Source organism: Geotrypetes seraphini, chromosome 2 (assembly GCF_902459505.1).
Source record: "Geotrypetes seraphini chromosome 2, aGeoSer1.1, whole genome shotgun sequence".
NCBI lineage: Eukaryota > Metazoa > Chordata > Amphibia > Gymnophiona > Dermophiidae > Geotrypetes > Geotrypetes seraphini.
In genome coordinates this window covers 519,865,972-519,888,326 of record NC_047085.1, presented here as the reverse complement: position 1 = coordinate 519,888,326, position 22,355 = coordinate 519,865,972, and the positions used below count along the sequence as shown (strand labels likewise).

The 22,355-nt window shown below is 43.2% G+C and overlaps 1 protein-coding gene across 3 annotated transcripts in view; it reads right to left on the bottom strand.

Moving 5' to 3' along the window:
• LOC117354671 (zinc finger protein 729-like) overlaps positions 1-22,355 on the bottom strand; it is a 166,708-nt gene that overhangs the window by 67,180 nt on the left and 77,173 nt on the right. For all 3 annotated transcript variants that reach the window (XM_033932524.1, XM_033932521.1, XM_033932523.1), the window contains exon 2: positions 15,061-15,187. In XM_033932524.1, coding sequence (XP_033788415.1) covers positions 15,061-15,187 — 127 coding nt within the window. The remainder of the gene's footprint in view (positions 1-15,060; positions 15,188-22,355) is intronic.

The following is a 22,355-nucleotide window of genomic DNA, read 5'->3' as shown; positions in this document are numbered from 1 at the left end:
GATATGATCCATTCAATGTACATTTCTGAATACATTCAGTACAGAATTATGGTCTCTCTGAATTGCCATAATAGTTATATGCAGCACACAAAAACATATCTTTTTGGAATGTCTGATTAAGAACCTTAAGTACTTGAATATTGTCTCTCTTTTGCCATAACTATAACAAGTAAATGCATTAATATTGTCACATGTTGCCACATTCAGTACAGGCAACCTGGTCTCTCTCTCTCTACATTCAGTACAGGCAACATGGTTTCTCTCACGTTTTCTATCTCTTATTTGGATCACACTGGAGTACAGCTGCTGAATGTCAAACCGGTGTATCCATCCCTGTATACACAGACATCATTCCATCCCAAGTGTGCATCTCACCAGTTTAAAGAGACGGTCGGTTCCTGCTGAACTAATTCAGTTTCCTGCACCCTGACTGCAAAGCTTCCCTTATTTCAAATTATTTACTGCTATGGACATTCCAGACTTTATTTCATCTGCTGTACATCTACTACCTTTTGGTATGGGGCAATAAGACATTTCATAAGCTGCTGAACTTTATTGAACAACTTAAGAAAACCTCCAAAGAAGTGAATTATACTATCACTTTTGAAAATGGACAGATTGCACAAACCGTAGAAAATTTGCTCCGAGATGCTCATGTCTCAAATTTGGGAACTTTTCTTTGAGTATTCGCCCACTGCAAACCATGTATTTAATGTTTTAATTCACCCTATCTTAACTATTCTACAAATTTTGCTATGTATTGTTATGATTCTCCTTTGCTGTAGAGTGAAACACGTGTACATTTCTTTTCTCACAAGGTTCCTTCTAGCTTTTAAGACAGTTATACATGAATTTCCAGTATCTTCTCTGACATTTGGCTAATTTGGTTCTAATTTGGCATGGCTTATTGCATTACCATTACCAGGGTCAGAGATAATATTATCCCATATCCCATACTTACATACTCTCTTATGACATCTTTTTACCTTTTATGCCCAAACCTCCTGAGAAAGCTTCCTGCATCCCTTATGCACCGTTCATTCGCTCAACGACGGGTAAGATATAGATACGACCTATGCAACCTAAGACAGAGGTTTGAACTCATAATGGGAACTGTTTATCTTCATAGCTTGGAGATTCTGCAGGACAGGGGACGTGCTGATATATAGTAACATAGTAACATAGTAGATGACGGCAGATAAAGACCCGAATGGTCCATCCAGTCTGCCCAACCTGATTCAATTTAAATTTTTTAATTTTTTCTTCTTAGCTATTTCTGGGCAAGAATCCAAAGCTTTACCCGGTACTGTGCTTGGGTTCCAACTGCCGAAATCTCTGTTAAGACTTACTCCAGCCCATCTATACCCTCCCAGCCATTGAAGCCCTCCCCAGCCCATCCTCCACCAAACGGCCATATACAGTCACAAACCGTTCAAGTCTGCCCAAGTACTGGCCTTAGTTCAATATCGAATCTTCGGACACTATCACCCCAAGGTCCCTCTCCCCGTCCGTGCATATCAGCTTCTCTCCTCCCAGCATATACAGTTCCTTCCTATTATTAATCCCCAAATGCATTACTCTGCATTTCTTTGCATTGAATTTTAGTTGCCAGACATTAGACCATTCCTCTAACTTTTGCAGATCCTCTTTCATCTTTTCCACTCCCTCTTCGGTGTCTACTCTGTTACAAATCTTGGTATCATCTGCAAATAGGCACACTTTTCCTTCTATCCCTTCAGCAATGTCACTCACAAACATATTGAACAGGATTGGCCCCAGCGCTGATCCCTGAGGGACTCCACTACTCACCTTTCCTTCCTTCGAACGACTTCCATTAACCACCACCCTTTGACGTCTGTCCTACAGCCAGTTTCTGACCCAGTTCACCACTTTGGGTCCTAACTTCAGTCCTTCAAGTTTGTTCAACAGCCTCCTATGAGGAACTGTATCAAAGGCTTTGCTGAAATCCAAGTAAATTACATCTAGCATATGTCCTCGATCCAACTCTCTGGTCACCCAATCAAAAAATTCAATCAGGTTCGTTTGGCACGATTTACCTTTTGTAAAGCCATGTTGCCTCGGATCCTGTAACCCATTAGATTCAAGGAAGTACACAATCCTTTCTTTCAGCAAAACTTCCATTATTTTTCCAACAACTGAAGTGAGGCTCACAGGCCTGTAGTTTCCTGCTTCATCCCTGTGACCACTTTTATGAATAGGGACCACATCCGCTCTCCTCCAATCCCCAGGAATCACTCCCGTCTCCAGAGATTTGTTGAACAAGTCTTTAATAGGACTCGCCAGAACCTCTCTGAGCTCCCTTAGTATCCTGGGATGGATCCCGTCTGGTCCCATCGCTTTGTCCACCTTCAGTTTTTCAAGTTGCTCATAAACACCCTCCTCCGTGAACGGCGCAGAATCTACTCCATTTTCCCGTGTAACTTTGCTGGACAATCTCGGTCCTTCTCCAGGATTTTCTTCTGTGAACACAGAACAGAAGTATTTGTTTAGCACACACATGTCAAACACAAGGCCCGCGGGCCAAATCCGGCCTGCCAGGCCTTGCAATGTGGCCCACACCGCGCTGTCATCACTGCACGCCGCTGCGTTCCATCACAATGACGCGCGGTGACATAGGAGGCTTGTGATCTCGCCGGCCGTACTTGCTATCTATTACGCATGCGCATAGATAACAAGTCACGTGAGATTCAGGAGGCGTGACCTATAGTCCGGCATCCGATGTGGTTGTGCGAGTGGCAGAGCAGAGGAGAGAGTGAATGTGCGGGCATAAAAAATACACAGCAGAAGCTGCCAGTTCCTGGCATAAAGTGCAGGCATAAAAATCGCAACAGAATCTGCTATCTGTACCCAGCCAGGCATTTATTGACTGACTTTTTTTTCTTCACTCCATCTGCCAAATCAAGCTATCCCTGTGCAGTTTTCAACTTTTTCCTTCTAACGCAGATTTCCAATAAACTACATCTTTTACTGCCAATATTGATCCCAAAATGTCCAGGAAAAGAAAAGTTGACGGTGAAGGCATACAATTTAATGACAAATGGGAAAATGAATACATGTTTGTGCTTAGAGAGGGCAAACCAGTGTGTATATTGTGTTATGAGACAGTGTCGGTGATGAAAGAGTACAATATACGTCGTCATTTTGACACCAAACATAATGTTAAGTATGGCAAATATACTTTGGAAGAAAAGCATAAAATTGTTAAAGAACTAAAAGGCAAACTACAATCACAGCAGCAAATGTTTACAAAGGCTACAGCGAAAAATGATGCTGCAGTGAAAGCAAGCTTTATAGTGGCTGAAGAAATTGCCCGTACTTCAAGGTGTTTTTCAGAGGGTGCCTTTGTGAAGCAATGCATGCTAAAAGTGTGTGAGCAAGTATGCCCAGACCAGATACAGAGTTTTCAAAATGTCAGTTTGTCAAGAAACACCATTGCAGACAGAGTTCCAGAACTCTCAGGAAATCTATCATCACAGCTGGCCGAACAGGCATGCAGTTATCTCGCTTTTTCACTTGCTATCGATGAAAGCACAGACAATACTGATACAGCGCAACTGTCCATCTTTATACGTGCGACCGACCTCTCTGTCACTGAGGAACTTTTGGATGTAGCTGCCATGCATGGGACGACGACTGGTAGAGATATATTTGAGGCTGTGGAGAAATCTATAAATAATTTTAAATTACCCTGGGAAAAGTTGGTGGGGCTAACTACCGATGGTGCACCTTCAATGTGCGGAGAAAAGAAAGGCTTGGTTGGACTAAAGAAGGAAAGAATGCAAAAAAGTCACTGCCACACACCCTTGATTACTTATCATTGCATTATCCACCAAGAGGCTATGTGTGGAAAAGTTCTAGACATGAATGACATAATGACCACAGTCATTAAAACTATTAACTTTATACGGGCACGTGGCCTGAATCATCGCCAGTTCCAGCAGTTTTTACAGGAGGTGGGTGCAGAGCATGGAGACGTGCCATACCACACAGAAGTAAGATGGCTGAGCAAGAGCGCAGTCCTCAAAAGATTTTTTGAGCTCAGAGAACAAATTGCTCTTTTCATGGAAAGTAAAGGAAAGCCCTTGCCTGAACTGTCGGATCCCGCCTGGCTATGTGATTTTGCTATGATGTGTGACATATACGAGCATCTCGCCCAACTGAATCTGAAGCTGCAGGGACGCAAACAAGTCATCACGAAGATGTCTGACATGATCACAGCATTCCAGTGTAAACTTCAACTATGGAAGTCCCAACTGGAACAGGACAATCTTGCCCACTTTCCCGTTTGTTTGAGTATCTCAACCACTATTTCTGGTACTTTTCCTTGCAGTCGGCTGGCTACCAAAGTTAGCCGTTTACTAAGTGAATTTGAGCGGCGCTTCTCTGACTTTAGAACACAGCACTCAGGCTTTGACATCTTTGCCAATCCTTTTACAGTTGATGTCAACAATGTGCCCCATCACCTTCAGATGGAGATAATCGAGCTTCAGTCTGACAGTGGCCTGAAATCAAGGTTTCAGGATGTTGAAATTGAGGACTTCTACCCTCTACTGCCCCCTGACTCAATGCCAGAGCTCCGACTTCATGCTGCCCGTATTCTATCCATGTTCGGGAGCACCTATCTTTGTGAACAGATGTTTTCAATAATGAATCTGAACAAAAACAAGCACAGATCACGCATTACCGATGACAACCTCCATGCTGTTTTGCGGGTTGCTACAGCCCAAGAAATAAAACCGAACATTGACTCATTGATCCGGGGAAAACGGTGTCAGACATCTAGCCAGAAAACAAAACAATGAGCATTTTAGGTACATTCCAATATTACTGTTTTGCTTGATACCAATATTACTGTTTTGCTTTATAGCATGTGAGTTGGTTAACAGCACTGTTAAGGAAAAGATTGTTCCACTCATTTTAAATTCACATTTCTGGTTAACATTGTCAGTTTATGACTGTTCAGTAAACCATTCGGCCCGCGATTTAGGCTGGATTTTAGATTTTGGCCCCTTCTCTGATTGAGTTCGACACCCCTGGTTTAGCACATTCGCTTTCTCCACATCACTTTCCACATATTGGTTCCCAGCATCTTTTAGCCTAGCAATTCCTTTTTTCATCTTCCTCCTTTCACTAATATATCTGAAAAAATTTTTGTCTCCCTTTTTTACATTTTTAGCCATTTGTTCTTCCGCCTGTGCTTTCGCCAAACGTATCTCTCTCTTGGTTTCTTTCAGTTTCACCCTGTAGTCCTTTCTGCTCTCCTCGTCTTGGTTTTTTTTATATTTCACGAACGCCAACTCTTTCGCCTTTATTTTCTCAGCCACTAGGTTGGAGAACCATATCGGCTTCCTTTTTCTCTTGTTTTTATTGATTTTCTTCACATAAAGGTCCGTAGCCATTTTTATCGCTCCTTTCAGCTTAGACCACTGTCTTTCCACTTCTCTTATGTCCTCCCATCCTAACAGCTCTTTCTTCAGGTTCTCTCCCATAGCATTAAAGTCCGTACGTTTGAAATCTAGGACTTTAAGTATCGTGCGGCCGCTATCCACTTTAGCCGTTATATCAAACCAAACCGTTTGATGATCGCTACTACCCAGGTGAGCACCCACTCAAATATTAGAGATACTCTCTCTATTTGTGAGGACCAGATCCAATATCGCTTTTTCCCTTGTGGGTTCCGTCACCATTTGTCTGAGCAGAGCCTCTTGAAAGGCATCCACAATCTCCCTACTTCTTTCCGAATCCGCAGACGGAACATTCCAGTCCGCATCCGGCAGGTTGAAATCTCCCAACAGCAGAACCTCCTCTTTCCTTCCAAACTTTTGGATATCCACAATCAGATCCTTATCAATTTGCTGCGATTGAGTCGGAGGTCTGTAGACTACACCCACGTAGATAGAAGTTCCATCTTCTCTTTTCAGAGCAATCCATATCGCTTCTTCCTCTCCCCAGGTCCCTTGCATTTCGGTTGCTTGGATATTGATCTTTACATAGAGAGCTACTCCTCCATCTTTATGACCATCTCTGTCCTTCCTAAAAAGATTATATCCCGGTATGTTTGCATCCCATCCATGTGATTCACTGAACCATGTCTCTGTGATAGCGACAATATCTAGATCTGCCTCTAACATCAGGGCTTGCAGATCATGAACTTTGTTGCTTAGACTGCGAGCATTTGTGGTCATCGCTTTCCAGCTATTTTTCAGCGATAATCTCCTTTTTCGTATGGATTTTTGTTTCGTTTCACTTTCCGTTGTAATACTAAGAAATGAGTTGCTGATATTGCTTGTGTTGCAGTCTTTACTACTATCACATCTTTTCTTTTGCCGGGGGTGGTCTCTATAATTGTCCTTCGTACTTACACCACCCCCACCTTCTAGTTTAAATGCCTAGAAAAATATTGTCTAAATTTCTCTGCAAGGTTTCTTTTTCCTGCTGTAGTAATATGTAGCCCATCAGTGCAATATAGCTTCTTGTCCTTCCATGTATTTCACCATCCTCCTATGTACCTGAAGCCTTCTTGATGACACCAGGCTTTGAGCCATCTATTAAAGTCCTCTGTGTTTTTCACTCTTTGCTCCCCCTTTCCATATGCAGGCAGTATTTCAGAAAAAGCTAAAGTCTTTACAAAAGGTTTCACGCCCTCACCAAGCTCCCGAAAAGCTTTCTGTGCTGCAAGTGTGGAGTTGTTGGCCAGGTCATTTGTTCCCAGATTGATGACAACATCAGTGTTAAAATCCTTAGTTTCTTCCTTCATTAGAGTCTGTATTTGCCTGGAACTCCTGGTAGCTGAGGATCCTGGAAGACATTTCACTATTTTGGTCTCCTCGCCTTGTGTTCCAAGGTTAATGCCTCTGATGATGGAATCACCCAACAGTAATAGTTTTCTGTTTTTGGCCTTTTTATTTGTGCTTAGGGTGTGCTTACTCTCTTGAGTTACCTTCATTGGTTCCAATCCCACCTCCCTTCTGTTTTCTTGAGTATCAAAGTGCACTAGTGGAGCGAAGGAATTCTGTAGAGGTAATATTAGTGAAGGTGGATGTTTCTGTGTTACATGTCGCACTCTTCCTGAGCCTACTGTGACCCATTTATTCCTGGGCTGTTTTATTCTTTGAGGTAGAGGTGGTAAGTTGGTATGATTTTGTGGAGTGATGGAAGCTGCTTTAATTGTATTCAATTCCTGTTTAAGTTTGCAGAGCTCCTCCTTAATACTAGCAAGTTGAAGACAGATGGGGCAAGCCTTAAGCCTCCAAATAGTATGTCTTGGAATTAAAGCGCCACAGTGATTGCATAGAATAAAGGTCATCTTGATTGGTTGTGAAGTGACTTGATTTGAGTAGTCCTGATTATATGGGTCTATATATATGGTGGGACTATAAGTCTTACCCTTATTCCTATGAAGAGGAAAGAGAAGGGTTTATTTTTTTGTGCTTTTTTGTGTTTTTTTTTAGGTAAGAAACAGGTAGGAGAAGAGAAATTAAGCAGATATAATGCTGAAAACCAGTGAAATTAGCAGAATATGAAATGTTGAGCAACTTATCTTATTGAAGTACACAGACAGCCTTGTTCACAGCAATGTCCCAAAGATAATGCAATTAACCTTCGAAGTAAAACAGAGCCCCTCCCTTCTCCACCTAATCAGACACAATGGCTAAAAACTAGTGAGTCAGAAATATAGGCTCTATACCACCTAAAACACAGTATTTTAAACAGAAATGCAGGTTCTATAACAAATCAGTGGCTACCCTAAAACACAGGATTTATAACAGGATTTTCCCTACTTTAGTCACCCTGAGCCACAGGCACCAGGATTTAATTAGAGTTACAAAGTCTTACTCTTATTCCTATGAAGAGGAAGAGGAAATGAGATTTAACAGAGGAAAGAGAAGGGTTTATTTTTTTGTGCTTTTTTGTTTTTTTTTAGGTAAGAAACAGGTAGGAGAAGAGAAATTAAGCAGATATAATGCTGAAAACCAGTGAAATTAGCAGAATATGAAATGTTGAGCAACTTATCTTATTGAAGTTCACAGACAGCCTTGTTCACAGCAATGTCCCAAAGATATACTGTTGAAGATAAGCGAGGCAAGAAATGCAGACTGGCTAAGGGTACCAGAAGTTTGCTTTCATTTCAAAGAATATGGGAGATGTCAGCATAGCTGTTGCTGGCGTTCAGCATTTTCGGTTGGCATAGCTGGTGTCAGCAGAGGCCTATGGGAAATTATATCAATCTGACTGGCATGGGAATGCAGAAATAGCCCTGATTAAATCATGATTAGCTAAAAGGTGTTAATGTCTCATTAAGAGAGTGCTTAGGACAATGGGTCCAGGTGCACAGATAACTAAGATTAATCAGAAACTATTGTCAGAGGCATACTGGAAATTACATTTAACTACAGCCTAGTGTTCTTTTTTGGAAATTATAGGTATGCTTCACTGTTGCAGCATCAGATTTTGCTTTAGGTGATATTTACGGGCTCTGTGGAGACCTTCGGCTCCGTGTTAAACTACCAAGCCAGTAGATAGGCCAGTGCGCTTTAGCTATACATAGATGAGATAGGGGTCCCAAGAGGGGTCCCAGATGAATTCAAGGCCCGAGACCAGGTTAAGGCTGGGTTTGAGTCCCTTATTACTATCAATAAGAATGTTGATTGGATTAATTACATTTATTATAATCAGCAACGCTTTGTGAATTACTCTAGGGATGCCTTGCAAGGTATTGCTGATCGGTTAGGCCCCACTTCTCAGATGGCTTTCCAAAATCGCATGACCCTGGATATGATCCTTGCAGAGAAGGGGGGTGTCTGTAAAATTCTCCCCAGTACTTTATCCTGTTGCACCTTTATTCCTGACAATGCAGGTCCCACGGGTAAGGTTACTATGGCCATTAAAAAATTAGAAGACTTCTCTGCTGAACTTAAACGTAATTCTGGTTTATCTAATCCTTGGGATCTGTATTTTAGTTGGATACAGGGGTGGGTGAAAGACCTTCTTATTGTTATAATCTTTATTATCTGCACTCTTGTTGCTTATGTAATTTTTAGACTGTTCCTGCGCTGTTTGACTCATATTACAGCCCCTAAAACCCCTCCTCAAGAGACATATCTAGAATATCTCCCCTTCCACGCTCATGCTGTGCATTTATGACATCATTTTCATGACGTAAGAGGGGATTGAAAGGACACATTTGAAAGGATAAGTTTTCTGTCTCTGTCTATGCTGGAAGTAATCAAACGCAGAATGTTCGTGTTTACTCTCTTGATAGTTTGGGAAAAGGTCATTTAATCTTGTTAAAGAAGTTATCTGTTTGAGACAATAGAGGTTCGACCCCCCACTGCCATGTACCGGTTGAGAGTGATAAGGGAAGCTTTTAACACCTTTTGATTTAAACAATGAAGTACATATTCTGCTCACTCACCCACCCTCCTTTTCTAGTGTTGATTACTTCTTTGAAGCCTGTCACCAGATATGGTTTGTACTTACGTCATCTGCTAATACCACTGACCCATGTTAAAAAAGTATAAAAGCTGGATGTACTAATAAAAGATTAGGCAATCTCTTTAGAACACTGTCTACGTATCTTTTCTCTCTAAGGAGAATGCCTCCGGATATCCGTACCCAGATGACAGGGTGTTTGCAGGGCAGTTTCGGGACCAAGAAACGGACCTTGTTCGTTTCAATAGGCTGAGTAGTAATCTAAGGAAATACTTTTTTACAAAAAGGTGGTAGATCCATGGAACAGTCTCCCAGAAGAGGTGGTGGAGAAAGAAACTGTGTCTGAATTCAAGAAAGCCTGGGATAGGCATGTGGGATCCCTTAGAGAGAGGAAGAGATAATAGTTACTGCGGATGGGCAGACTGAATGGCCCATTTGACTTTATCTGCCACCATGTTTCTATGATTTCTTGGCGACCGTGACCAACAAGTCAGCAGTTCAGTTCTTCAATCAGCGTTGCAAAACCATCAGCGCTAAACTGGACGCTCTAGTTCAGCCCTAGCCATGGTGAGGGTTCCTATATGTCTTCCCTCCATGGCCCATGAAAGGACATCTGTTGAGTTGGATAGCGGCCTATGGAGGTCTGGTGATCTTAGTCGTACCTGATTGGCCGATACAGCTGTAGTATTCTGACTAGGTTTGGCTCCAGCAGGATCAGGGGCTCCAGCTTCCTTGTCTCCTCATGCAGGGACCAATTTCGATTCAGAATCAGGACCGCTTTGGTTATATGATGTGATTCTTGAGCGTGCGGCCTTCACTAACTGAGGCTATACTTTGATTGTGATTGCCATGTTGTTTTACTGCAAAAGAAGTCCACACTAGTGGCCTATATGAAGGCTTGGAAGTGCTACCAGGCCTGATGCACCCTGTGACAGGTGGACCCATCTGTTCCATTGATTCCTAGTGTCTTGGAGTTTCTTCAGGTTGGCCTAACGATTGAAGTGGAAAGGTTCTCACCCATTTTTGCATCGGGCACCGTTGGTCAGGCTTCAGTGGGAGCTAGTCCCTCCATCTCATCTGCTCCCACTTTTCCTCAGGGGCTTAACAGCAATATCCCTGCCTGGGTTAGCTGTTTCACCTCCTCCGATGCATCAATCTAACTTCGAGCCTGCCTCTGGAATGGGCTCAAAGAAGCACAATCTCCACTAAACCCTGCCGATTCACTCGGCATTCCTCCTGAAGCCTGGGGAGTGCCCATTGGTTGGTGCTTTGTTCTTGCATCCAGTGTCATCTGAATCATCCGTCTGGAGCTTATGGCCACTGGAGGTCCTGGCCACAGTTCTCCCTTCCTTTCCCATTGTCTCAAAACAACTAGCGCGGCCACAGCATACACCGCCAAAGGAAGGAAAACAGACCAGCAGAGCCCAGCCTGATAAACCTCCGAGCCGACGCACAAAGTAATTGACCGCAAAGAGAAGGTTAAGAACGGCACTAACGCAGAGCTCAGCACTATGCGTCCTTCTTAGTCGCCATCTTGGATCGGTACCATAGGCCCTTTTAGCTTCTTTTTAATCATTTTCCTCATTTTACCATAGTCACCCTTTTGAAAATTAAATTCTGCTTATAGAAGATTTCCTTTGTGATTTCACTCTAGATGTCAGCCCAAATTTGATCATAGAAACATAGAAAAATGATGGCAGAAAAGGGCTATAGCCCATCAAGTCTGCCCACTCTACTGACCCACCCCAAGTCTAGATGCTAGTGATTCGTCCTACGTAGGGATCCCACATACATGTCCCATTTATTCTTAAAGTCAAGCACCCCGGCGGCCTCGACCACCTGCACCGGAAGCTTATTCCAGTGATCTACCACCCTTTCCGTGAAAAAATACTTCCTGGTGTCACTACTAAATTTCCCCCCTCTGAGTTTAAGCGGATGCCCTCTTGTGGTCGAGGGTCCTTTGGGGAAGAGGATATCGTCTTCCACCTCGACACGTCCTGTGATGTATTTAAATGTCTCAATCATATCCCCCCTCTCCCTGCGTTCCTCTAGAGTATAGAGCCGCAGTCTGCTCAGTCTCTCTTCGTACGAGAGACCCTTGAACCCCAAGATCATCCTAGTGGCCATCCGCTGAACCGACTCGACTCTAAGCACGTCTTTACGGTAATGTGGCCTCCAGAATTGTACACAGTATTCCAGATGAGGTCTCACCATGGTTTTGTACAGTGGCATTATGATTTCTGGTTTCCGACTGACGAAACTTCTATTGATACATCACATCATTTGCCTTGCCTTGGATGTGGCCTTCTCTACCTGCTTGGCAGCCTTCATGTCTGCACTGATGATTACTCCCAAATCTCGTTCTACTGAGGTTCTAGCTAATGTTATTCCATTTAAGGTGTAAGTTCTGCACGGATTTCTGCTACCGAGGTGCATGACCTTACATTTCGTAGCATTGAAGCCTAACTGCCATGTCGAGGACCAGTTTTCCAACGTACGAAGGTCCTGTGTCATACTATCCTGTAAAAAGCTTTCACTTATTATGTTGCACAGTTTTGCGTCGTCGGCGAACAATGTTATTTTACCCTGTAGCCCTCGTGTCAAGTCCCCTATGAATATATTAAAAAGGAGAGGACCCAGGACCGAGCCCTGCGGCACTCCGCTGGTCACCTCTGATGTTTCAGAGAGGGTACCGTTGACCATCACTCTCTGAAGTCTACCACTCAGCCAATAATTGACCCATGCAGTTATAGTCTCACCCAACCCCATTGATTTCATCTTGTTTAGTAGCCTGCGGTGTGGGACGCTGTCAAAAGCTTTGCTGAAATCCAAATATACTATGTCCAGAGACTCTCCTGAGTCCAACTTTCCTGTTACCCAATCAAAGAAGCTGATGAGGTTGGATTGACACGACCTACCCTTAGTGAATCCATGTTGACTAGGATCCCTGAGATTCCCCTCATCCAAGATCGTGTCCAACTTACGTTTAATTAGTGTTTCCATGAGTTTACATACTATCGATGTGAGACTCACTGGTCAGTAATTCGCAGCCTCTGCCCTGCATCCCTTTTTATGCAGAGGAACAACATTCGCTGTTTTCCAATCCAGGGGGACTCTCCCCTTCTTTAGGGAGAGATTGAAGAGCATGGCTAATGGTTCCGCCAGGACCTCGCACAGCTCTCTGAGCACCCTTGGGTGCAATTCGTCTGGACCCATGGCTTTGCTCACCTGGAGTCTTGACAATTCGCTGTAGACATCAGCTGGTGTGAACTCAAAATTCTGAAATGGGTCTTCCGCGCTTGACATTGCTTCCAGATGTGGCCCTATCCCTGGTGCCTCGCAGGTAAAAACCAAGCAGAAGTATTCATTCAGTATTTTGGCTTTATCGGAATCTGTTTCCGCGTAATTCCCGTCCGGTGTTCTGAGGCGTACTATCCCATTTGTGTTTTTTTTCCTGTCACTAATGTACCTGAAGAAGGATTTGTCCCCTTTCTTAATGTTTTTTGCTAGAGTTTCTTCCACTGCAAGCTTGGCCTCCCTGACTGCTGATTTGACTGCTGCAGACCTGGACCTATATTCAATGTTAGCTTCACCTGTTCCCGTACGTTTGTATGAAAGAAATGCTCTTTTTTTCTCCTTCTCATGTTATGATCTCTGTTTCCCAGCGGACCCAACACCGTTACCTCTTGTATTATGCCCTGTATTCCACTGTGGACTAGATTTAAAATAGCTCCCACTCATCAGTTCCTGGACGAGTCTCTGCAAGAAGTAGTCAGTTATTACGTCTAGGAATTTTACCTCTTTAGCACTCCCTGTCCTACAATTTGTCAATATTGGGGTTACTGAACTCACTGTTGCCCAATGTGCCAGCTTTGCTAATCTTTGTAGATATTTCTACATCTGTCTGTTTGTTCTGCCTGGGGGATGGTAGCACAACCCTACCAGTATACTCCTTACCTTCAAACATGGAATTTCTATCCATAAGGATTTAACGCTGCTTTCTGTTACATGCAGAATGTTTATTTTGTTTGACTCAATTCCCTCTTTAAGATATAGCACAACCCCTCCCTTCTCAAATTTAATCCACTCTTAATACTGTGATATAATTTGCACCCTGATAACACAGCGTCCCGGTGATTGTCCTCCTTCCACCAGGTCTGAGATGCCTATTATCTTCCTCTTCATTTTGTGCTACTGTCACTGAGACTTGAGAATGCTACTGTTCTTTGATCATGAACAAGATGATCTCGAAGGCAATGCAAACATGTGTGACCTAGCTGGGCTGACCTTGAAGAAAGAAGTTTTCCACTAAGAAATTCTTAAGAATAAACATGTCTTTTCCCCAGCAGTCATTTCTCCTCCCTGGCTATGGGCTCCCTTGACTGGTGAATGGAGGCTTTACTTCACTTGTTCTCCATTTAGCTTTCCTCAGCCAAGCTTTTGATTTTTGCCTCTACTTTGATTTAACTGCTCTAAAAGTTTTTCCTTGCATACCAACTGAGCCTTCTACTCCCAGCTATCCCCATAAATTCTGGAGCGAGGCCCTTTGATTCACTTAGATTTATTATTGGCTCTGGTGTTAGATAGGAACCTATTTTCCTTTATGCTGATACCAGTCTGAGTGACGTAGTGGTTGAACTTTAAATTTTATTATCTTGTAGCCAGTTAGCTGTTTGCCTACAGTAAAACCAGAAGTTGCCTTCTTTATAGCTCCTGCAATGTTGTGATTTACACATTAAACTTTCCCTGAACCTCAGTTGCGCTCAAGGTGGTCCTTTTTCTCCGAGAACGTGGAGTGCTAATTAGGATTCATATTTGGTGTCTTAGCAGTATGGTTAGGCCAAATCCCCTACTCCTCACAGAAGGGAGAACAATTTATAGAGACAGAAGGAAAGAGGAATGAAACATAGAAACATGGTTCAACTCCAACCAGTTCCAGGGAAAGGGTCAGATATTTTGGCCCCAGCACAGGTGACAAAAGAATGAAGTCTCAATGTTTTTCTCTAGAGAATGTTATAAATCCTCCAAAGAGCTTTTTCTATTATACAGGAGTCAAATTATCAGAAGTTTCATTCCACGATAAAGGTTGAAAAGAGGAGAAACCAAAATTAAATCCTATTGGGGGGGGGGGAGGGGAACAACATAATTTTTAAGAACTTGACCTGATATTTTTCCCTCTAATAGAAACAGAAGTTGGTGAGGATTTATTTTATTACTCTTATCACATGGTGATGCTGGAAACAATTCTGCAGCTTTTGGAGGAATCCAGAGTGTCAGAAAGAGCCATAAGCTGAGCAGAGATCGATGACCAGAGCCCATGACTTTTCACTGGTCTCAAAGACTGTTTCCACGTACAATGTATCTTCTGCAGACAGACTCTGACCCTAGATTTTTGCTTTGCTTCAATAGAGAATGATCCACACCTGAATTCAAAGGGAGAAAACTTGTAGGACACACAATATAGTCTTATGGGCCCTCACACTGTCAGCTTAAGTTAGAGGTTAGTAAAGAGAGATCCTAATCACACTTGGATGTTTTTGGAGCAAACGAAGTACAGAAAAATGTCTCATATTAGTTTAAAATTTTAGATGCAGATAAAATTCTTACCTAGGGAGATCAGAATCTCATAATTCTCCTTCATCACCTCCCTGTAAAGCTCCTTCTGTTCTTCATCTAAATACTCCCACTCCTCCTGGGAGAAAGAGACAGCGATGTCCTCAAACGTCACCCGCATCTGAAACACAAACCAGAAACACACTCAGCGCCTCCAGTATCACCATCAGGCTTTATTGTATAACTGGGGCACATAAGTTGCTTAGGGTGCAATTGCAAGGGAAGACGAACACATGGATGGAGCGTGGATGTGTCGCCAAGTGGCCTGTACGTCTTAAAGAATACAATTAGATGAGCATCTTGCACTTAGTCACACCAACTTACATCAGCCATTGAAAAGCTATCAGCATGCCAAAGTGGCTTTCTACTGGTCTTCTATAATGGCTTAAGATCACATCTTGGTGCCAATTGCGCAGAAAGTCAAAATAATTTTCTGGGCTTGTCTGTAAGGTCGGCAATGTTTCTCTGTATACATGCATATTTTAGTGTGGTGTGTCTGTCTCTCTGGGTGTAGTGTAAATAATTATACACTTCTCCTGCTATTACTATAGGTAATGATTTCAAGAAAGCCTGGGATAGTTACGTGGAATCTCTTAGAAATAGGAAGAGATAATGGTTACTGTGGATGACAAACAGGATGGCCATTTGGCCTTTATCTGCCATCATGTTTCTATGTTTGTAAATATGGGACTGGAGAAGATATCACACCATTCACAGAAGTGAGTGTTAATGAACAATTTGAAGGACTAAAGTGGAAAAAGTCATAGGACCAGATGAGATCCATTCTAGGATATTGAGGGAGCTCAGAGAATTTTTTCGGGTCCTCTCACACAGTTAAATCCTTAAAGACAGGAGAGGTTCTGAAGGACTGGAGAAGAGCGAATGTGGTCCTTCTTCCCAAAAGTGGTAATAGAGAAGAGGTCAGAAACTATATGCCAGTAAATCTCACTTCGATTATTGGAAAAGTAATGGAAGTTCTAATGAAGGAAAAAATAGTGAACTACCCGGAATCAAATGGGTTACAAGATCTAAGATAACATGGTTTCTCCAAGGGAAAATCATGCCAAAGGAATCTGAGATGACTAGAAACTTGCATAGAGGACATGCACTAGATGTAGTCTACCTTGATGTCAGCAAAACCTTCGTCTAATAAACCGTGTGGCCTGAAGATAAGATCTAAACTAAACTAAACCTTAGGTTTGTATACCGCATCCTCTCCACAATCGCAGAGCTTGGCACGGTTTACAGGAGTTAGGATAGAAAGGAACTCCAATGAAGGGTTAAAGGCCATAGTATAAAGAATGTTTAGAGGGCTTAGTATACCAGAGAGGGAGGAAGTATTACATTTTTGAGAATAGCCAGGTTTTCAGATGTTTACGGAAAAGTTGGAGGGGCTCAGATTCCAAAGAGGGGAGGTAAGGTTGTTCCAGAGCTCAGTGATTCTGAAGGGGAGGGAGGTCCCTAGTTTTCCTGCATGGGAAATGCCTTTTAATGAGGGGAAGGATAGTTTTAATTTTTGGGTGGATCTGGTGGAATTGGGATTTGAGGAATTCCAAGAAAGTGGAATAAAGGGAGGAAGGATGCCGTGTAGGATCTTGAAAGTTAGACAGGTGCATTTAAAGTGGACCCTTGAGATTATCGGGAGCCAGTGAAGCTTGGACAGGAGCGGTAAGACATGGTCAAATTTGCTTTTTGAGAAGATAAGCTTAGCCGCAGCATTCTGAATCTGCTGAAGTCTTTGAAGGTTTTTCTTTGTTAGGCTTAAGTAGATAGAGTTCCAATAGTCCAGTCTGGAAAGGATGATGGATTGGACAAGGACGGCAAAGTGTTTTTGATGGAAACATGATCTCACTTTCCTCAGCAAGTGAAGGCTGAAAAAGCATTTTTTACCAAGGAATTGAGGTGATCGTTGAAGGACAATGTAGAATCAATGATGATACCCAGAACTTTGCTTGAGAACTCAAGCTGCAGAATGGAGCCAGAGGACAGTGGGATGAAGGCGGGTAGTTAGTCTAATTTTGGGCCGAGCCAAAGTAGTTTTGTTTTGGACTCGTTCAGTTTCATTTGCACGGTGTGGGCCCAGGATTGGAGGATCTTTATACATGAGGATATGTTTTCAGAGAGGTTAGTAAGGTTCGAGTTGGACAAGGATGTCATCAGCATAAGTGTAAATTGTTTCTAGGGGGGATAGATGGAGGAGTTTTAGGGAGGACATATAGATGTTGAAAAGAATAGGAAATAGAGGTGAGCCTTGCGGGACTCCACATGTTGGTTTCTAGGGGGAGAATGAGGTGCCATTCATGTTGACAGTGTAAGAGCGGGAACGTAAGAATTTCAAGAATCAGTCAAGGACTGTGGAGTTAATGCCTATCTTGGAGAGATGCTAAACTAGAATATCATGATGGACGTCAAAAACTGCAGAAAGGTCGAATTGTAGAAGAACGGCGAACTTATTACGAGAATGAAGTTGTTGAACCTTTGAGATTAAGGAGGTCAATAGGGATTCGGTGCTGAAGTTGGGACGAAAGCCATATTGGTAAGGTAGGAGAATAGAGAATTTCTCTAAATAGGATGAAAGTTGGGTAGATATGATGGACTCTAGCATCTTGGTTAGGAGAGGGATGTTTGCTATTGGGCGATAGCTGGATGGTGTGGAAGGGTCTAGGTCAGATTTTTTCAGTAGTGGGGTCAAGGCAATATATCCCATTTCTGGAGGAAAAAGGACCGAATGTAGGGCGGAGTTTAAAAGTTTGGTAAGGGATGAGATAGCCTGTGCGGGAATTTTCTCGTATAGGTAGGAGGGGAATGGGTCCAAGGTACAGTTAAACTAAACTAAACCTTAAGTTTATATACCGCATCATCTCCACAGAAGTGGAGCTCGACACAGTTTACAGGAATTAATAAAGAAAGGAACTCCAATGGAAAGAAGAAGGGCTTGGTAAAAAGGAAGGAAAGAGGGGACTTAGTATAATGGAAAGGGAGGGAGTAGTTACATTTTAGAGAAAAGCCAAGTTTTCAAATGTTTTCTGAAGCGTTGGAGGGAGGTCGAACTCCGAAGATGGGCAGTAAAGTTGTTCCACAGCTCGGTGATCCTGAAGAGGAGGGATGTTCCAAGTTTTCCTGTATGGGATATGCCTTTTAAAGAGGGGAAGGATAGTTTGAATTTTTGAGTGGATCTGGTGGAGTTAGGATTCGAGGAGAGCCAAGATAGTGGAAAGCGGGAGGAAGGATGCCGTGAAGAGATTTGAAGGCTAGACAGGCGCATTTGTAGTGAACCCCGAGGATGACTGGGAGCCAGTGAAGCTTAAACAGAAGCGGGGAGACATGGTCGAATTTGCTTTTTGCGAAGATTAGTTTAGCTGCGGTGTTCTGAATCCGCTGAAGTCTGAGAAGACTTTTCTATGTTAGGCTTAAGTAGATGGAGTTGCAGTAATCTAGTCTGGATAGAATAATGGATTGAACGAGAACAGCGAAATGTTGTTGGTGGAAGCAGGATCTGACTTTTCTTAGCATGTGAAGATTGAAAAAGCATTTTTTTACTAGGGAGTTGATGTGGTCATTGAATGACAGTGTAGAGTCAATGATGATTCCCAGAACTTTGCTTGAGTGCTCAAGCTGTAGATTGGTGCCAGAGGATAGTGGGATGAGGGTGGGTAGCTGATCTAATTTTGGGCTGAGCCAAAGTAGTTTTGTTTTGGTCTCATTTAGTTTCATTTGAACGATGAGAGCCCAGTATTGGAGATTTGTTATACAAGAAGAGATGTTATCAGAGAGGTTGGTGAGGTTAGAGTCGGTCTTGAGGAGGACAAGGATGTCGTCGGCATAGGTGTAAAGTGTCTCCGAGGTGGATAGTTGGAGGAGTTTCAGGGAGGACATATAAACATTTAAAAGAATCGGGGATAGAGGTGAACCCTGAGGAACTCCGCAGATCGGTTTCCAAGGGGAGAATGAGGTGCCATTCATGTTAACGAAGTAGGAGCGGGAATGTAAGAATTTTGAGAATCAATCTAAGACTGTGGAGTTTATGCCAATTTCAGAAAGTTGGAGGATTAGTATGTCATGATGAACAATGTCGAAAGCTGCAGAAAGGTCAAATTGAAGAAGGACAGCGAACTTGTTGCAGGAGTGAAGTTGTTGGACCTTTGAAATTAAAGAGGCCAAAAGGGATTCGGTGCTGAAGTTGGGTCAAGTTTCAAGTTTATTAGGTTTTATATACCGCCTATCAAGGTTATCTAAGCGGTTTTTTTACAATCAGGCACTCAAGCATTTTTCCCATGGTCTGAAGCCATGTTGGTAGGGTAGGAGAATGGAGAATCTCTCAAGAAAGGATGAGAGTTGAGTGGCTATGATGTACTCTAGCATCTTGGTCAGGAGAGGAATGTTAGCTATTGGGCGATAGCTGGAAGGAATGGAGGGGTTTAGATCAGCTTTTTTCAATAGAGGGGATAAGGCAATGTGTCCCATTTCTGTAGAAAATAGGCCTGAGAGCAGGACGGAATTTATAAGTTTGGTGAGAGATGAGATGGCTTGTGCTGGAATATTCTCGCATAGGTAGGAGGGGAAAGGATCCAAGGTACAGTTGCAGGATTTTAACTTGAGGCAGAGTTTAGAGACCTGGGAGTCGGAAACGAGCTCAAAGGCGGTCCAGGATCTATCGGCTGGGATATGGTTGGCCTCGGTTAGATTAGGGTTGGAGGTAGTGAGCACCAGAGAGTTGTAAGTGGGTGTTGGGAGGAAGGAGCATCGTAAGGTAGTGACTTTCTCATTGAAGAATTTTGCTAGATCATCGGCAGATGGAGAAGAGGGGAGTGTGGCGGAATCATGTTTAGAGGATATGGAACGCCAAATGTTGAACAATGTATTACTTTGGTTGTTGGATCTGGAGATTTTGTTGCCGTAGTACTTCTTCCTTGATTTTTTAAATTCAGTGTTGTAGAACTTAATATTAGCCCTCCAGGACTTTCTGTTAGTGGGGGATTTAGATTTTTTCCATTTTCGTTCCAGTATTCGACATTTCTGCTTTAGTTGTCTGTGATATGGAAGGTACCAGGGGGCCTTGCGAGAGTAGGAGACAGTTTTAGTGGATAGTGGAGCAAGGGAGTGGTAGGTGGTTTCAGAGGGTGATCCAGTTGTGCCAGTTGGATTCAGGTTTTGAAGGGTTGGGAATGGTGGAAATTAGGTTGAGGAATTTGGTCCAGAACAAATTGCTCGCAATTTTTTTTTGGAAGGTAATGGGATTGGGGGTATGCGGTGTTGGCAAGAGGTGTGACATGAAAATGGGGAGGCAGAAAGCCCCTAGGAAGTGGTCAACCAAGGGACAGGATCCCAGTGAGTGTCGTCGATCGAAGTTTTGTATTCGGTGAGATCGAGGAAGCTGATGATGTCTAGCACATGCCCCTTTTCATGGGTTGGGGAGAGAGCCGGGGGGGGGGAAGCCTAAAGAGGTGAGGAAGTTGTTGAGATCAATTGCATCCTTGTTGGTGGTATCGTTTATGTGAAGATTAATATACCCAATGATTAGTAATCTTTGAAATTTGAGGAAGGCATTTGTAATGGTCTCAAGGACGAGATCAGAGGATTTGTTCCAGGGGGATGATGGTGGATGATATAATAGCAGGATATCCAGTGGGGAGGATGGAGCTCGTCATTGACAGAGGCTAGCATGTATTCTAGGGAAGCATGGCTATCCTTTTCTAGAAGCTGGATTTGTGAAGAATGATTTGTGAAGGAGTGCCAGACCACCTCCTTTTGGGTTAATTCTGGGGGAGAAGAGGCCTTGGTAACCGTGAGAACAGAGTTCGTTTTGAGAGAATATGTCGTCTTTTGCGATCCATGATTTAGTGATGAATAAGAATCCGGCTGCAGGATTTCAGTTTGAGGCAGTTTATAGACCAGGGATTCGGAAACGTGCTCAAAGGCAGTCCAAGATCTATCGACTGGGATAGGGTTGGAGACCGTTAGGGTAGGGCTGGAGTCGGTTGGCACCAGAGAGTTGTAGGAGACTGCAGGTGGGAAGGAGCATCTCAAGGTAGTGACCTTTTCGTTGAAGAAGTTTGCTAGAACATCGGCTGAAGGAGAGGAGGGAAGCAAGGTGGAGTCGTTTCTGGAAGTTAAGGAGCGCCAGATGTTGAATAATTTACTACTCTGGTTGTTGGATCTGGAGATTTTATCACCGTAGAAGTTCTTCCTTGCTTTTTTTAGTACTGTATTGTAAAACTTAATATTGACCCTCCAGGACTGTCTATCTATAGGGGATTTAGATTTTTTCTATTTGCACTCCAGAGCTCGACATTTCTGCTTCAGTTCTCTATGATATGGGAGGTACCAAGGGGCCTTACAGGAGTAGGAGACAGTTTTAGTGGATAGTGGGGCTAGGGAGTGGTAGGTGGACTCTTAGAGGGCGACCCAGTTATGCCAGTTGGTTTCTGAATCTGCAGGCTTAGGAGCGGAGGAGAATTGGTTGAGAAATTTAGTCCAGAACAGATCGCTTGTAATTTTTTTAAGGAAGGTAATGGAATTTGAGGTGCGGGGTGGGGCCCCAAGATGCGACATGAAAATGGGGAGACAGAAAACCCCTAAGAAGTGGTCGGACCAGGGGCCGTGTTCCCAGCGAGTGTCATCGGCTGAAGTTTTGTAAGCGGTAAGATCAAGGAAACTAATGAGGTCTAGTGTGTGCACCTTTCATGGGTTGTGGAGGGTGCGGGGGGGGGGGAACCTAGAGAAGTGAGGAAGCTATTAAATTCAGTCGCATCCTTGCTGGTGATGTCGTCTAGGTGGAGATTGATGTCCCCAATGATCAGTAATCTTTGAAATTTGAGGAAGGCGTTTGTTATGGTCTCGAGGACGAGTTCAGAGGAATTGTTCCAAAGGATAGGTGGGCGATATAGAAGCAGGATACCCAGTGGATAAAGGTGGAGTTCATCGTTGACTGAGGCTAGCATATATTCTAGTGAGGTGTGGCTACCCTTTTCGAGGAGCTGGACATCGAAGAATGATTTGTAGAGAAGTGCCAGGCCACCTCCTTTTTGGTTAGTTCTGGGAGAGAAGAGGCCTTAGTAGCCGCGTGAGCAGAGTTCATTTGCGTAAATAGGTCATCTTTTGTAAATCTATGATTCCGTGATGCATAGGAATCCAGGATCAGAATCCTCAAGTAGGTCCTTCAAAATTTGAATCTTGTTGCAAGTGGATCTGGCGTTGCAATAAAGTGTCAGGACTGGGGTGAGAGAGTCAGAGGCAAGTTTGGGGAGATTGGCAGGGGGAACAGGCTTTAAAGAGGCGTGGTTGACTCT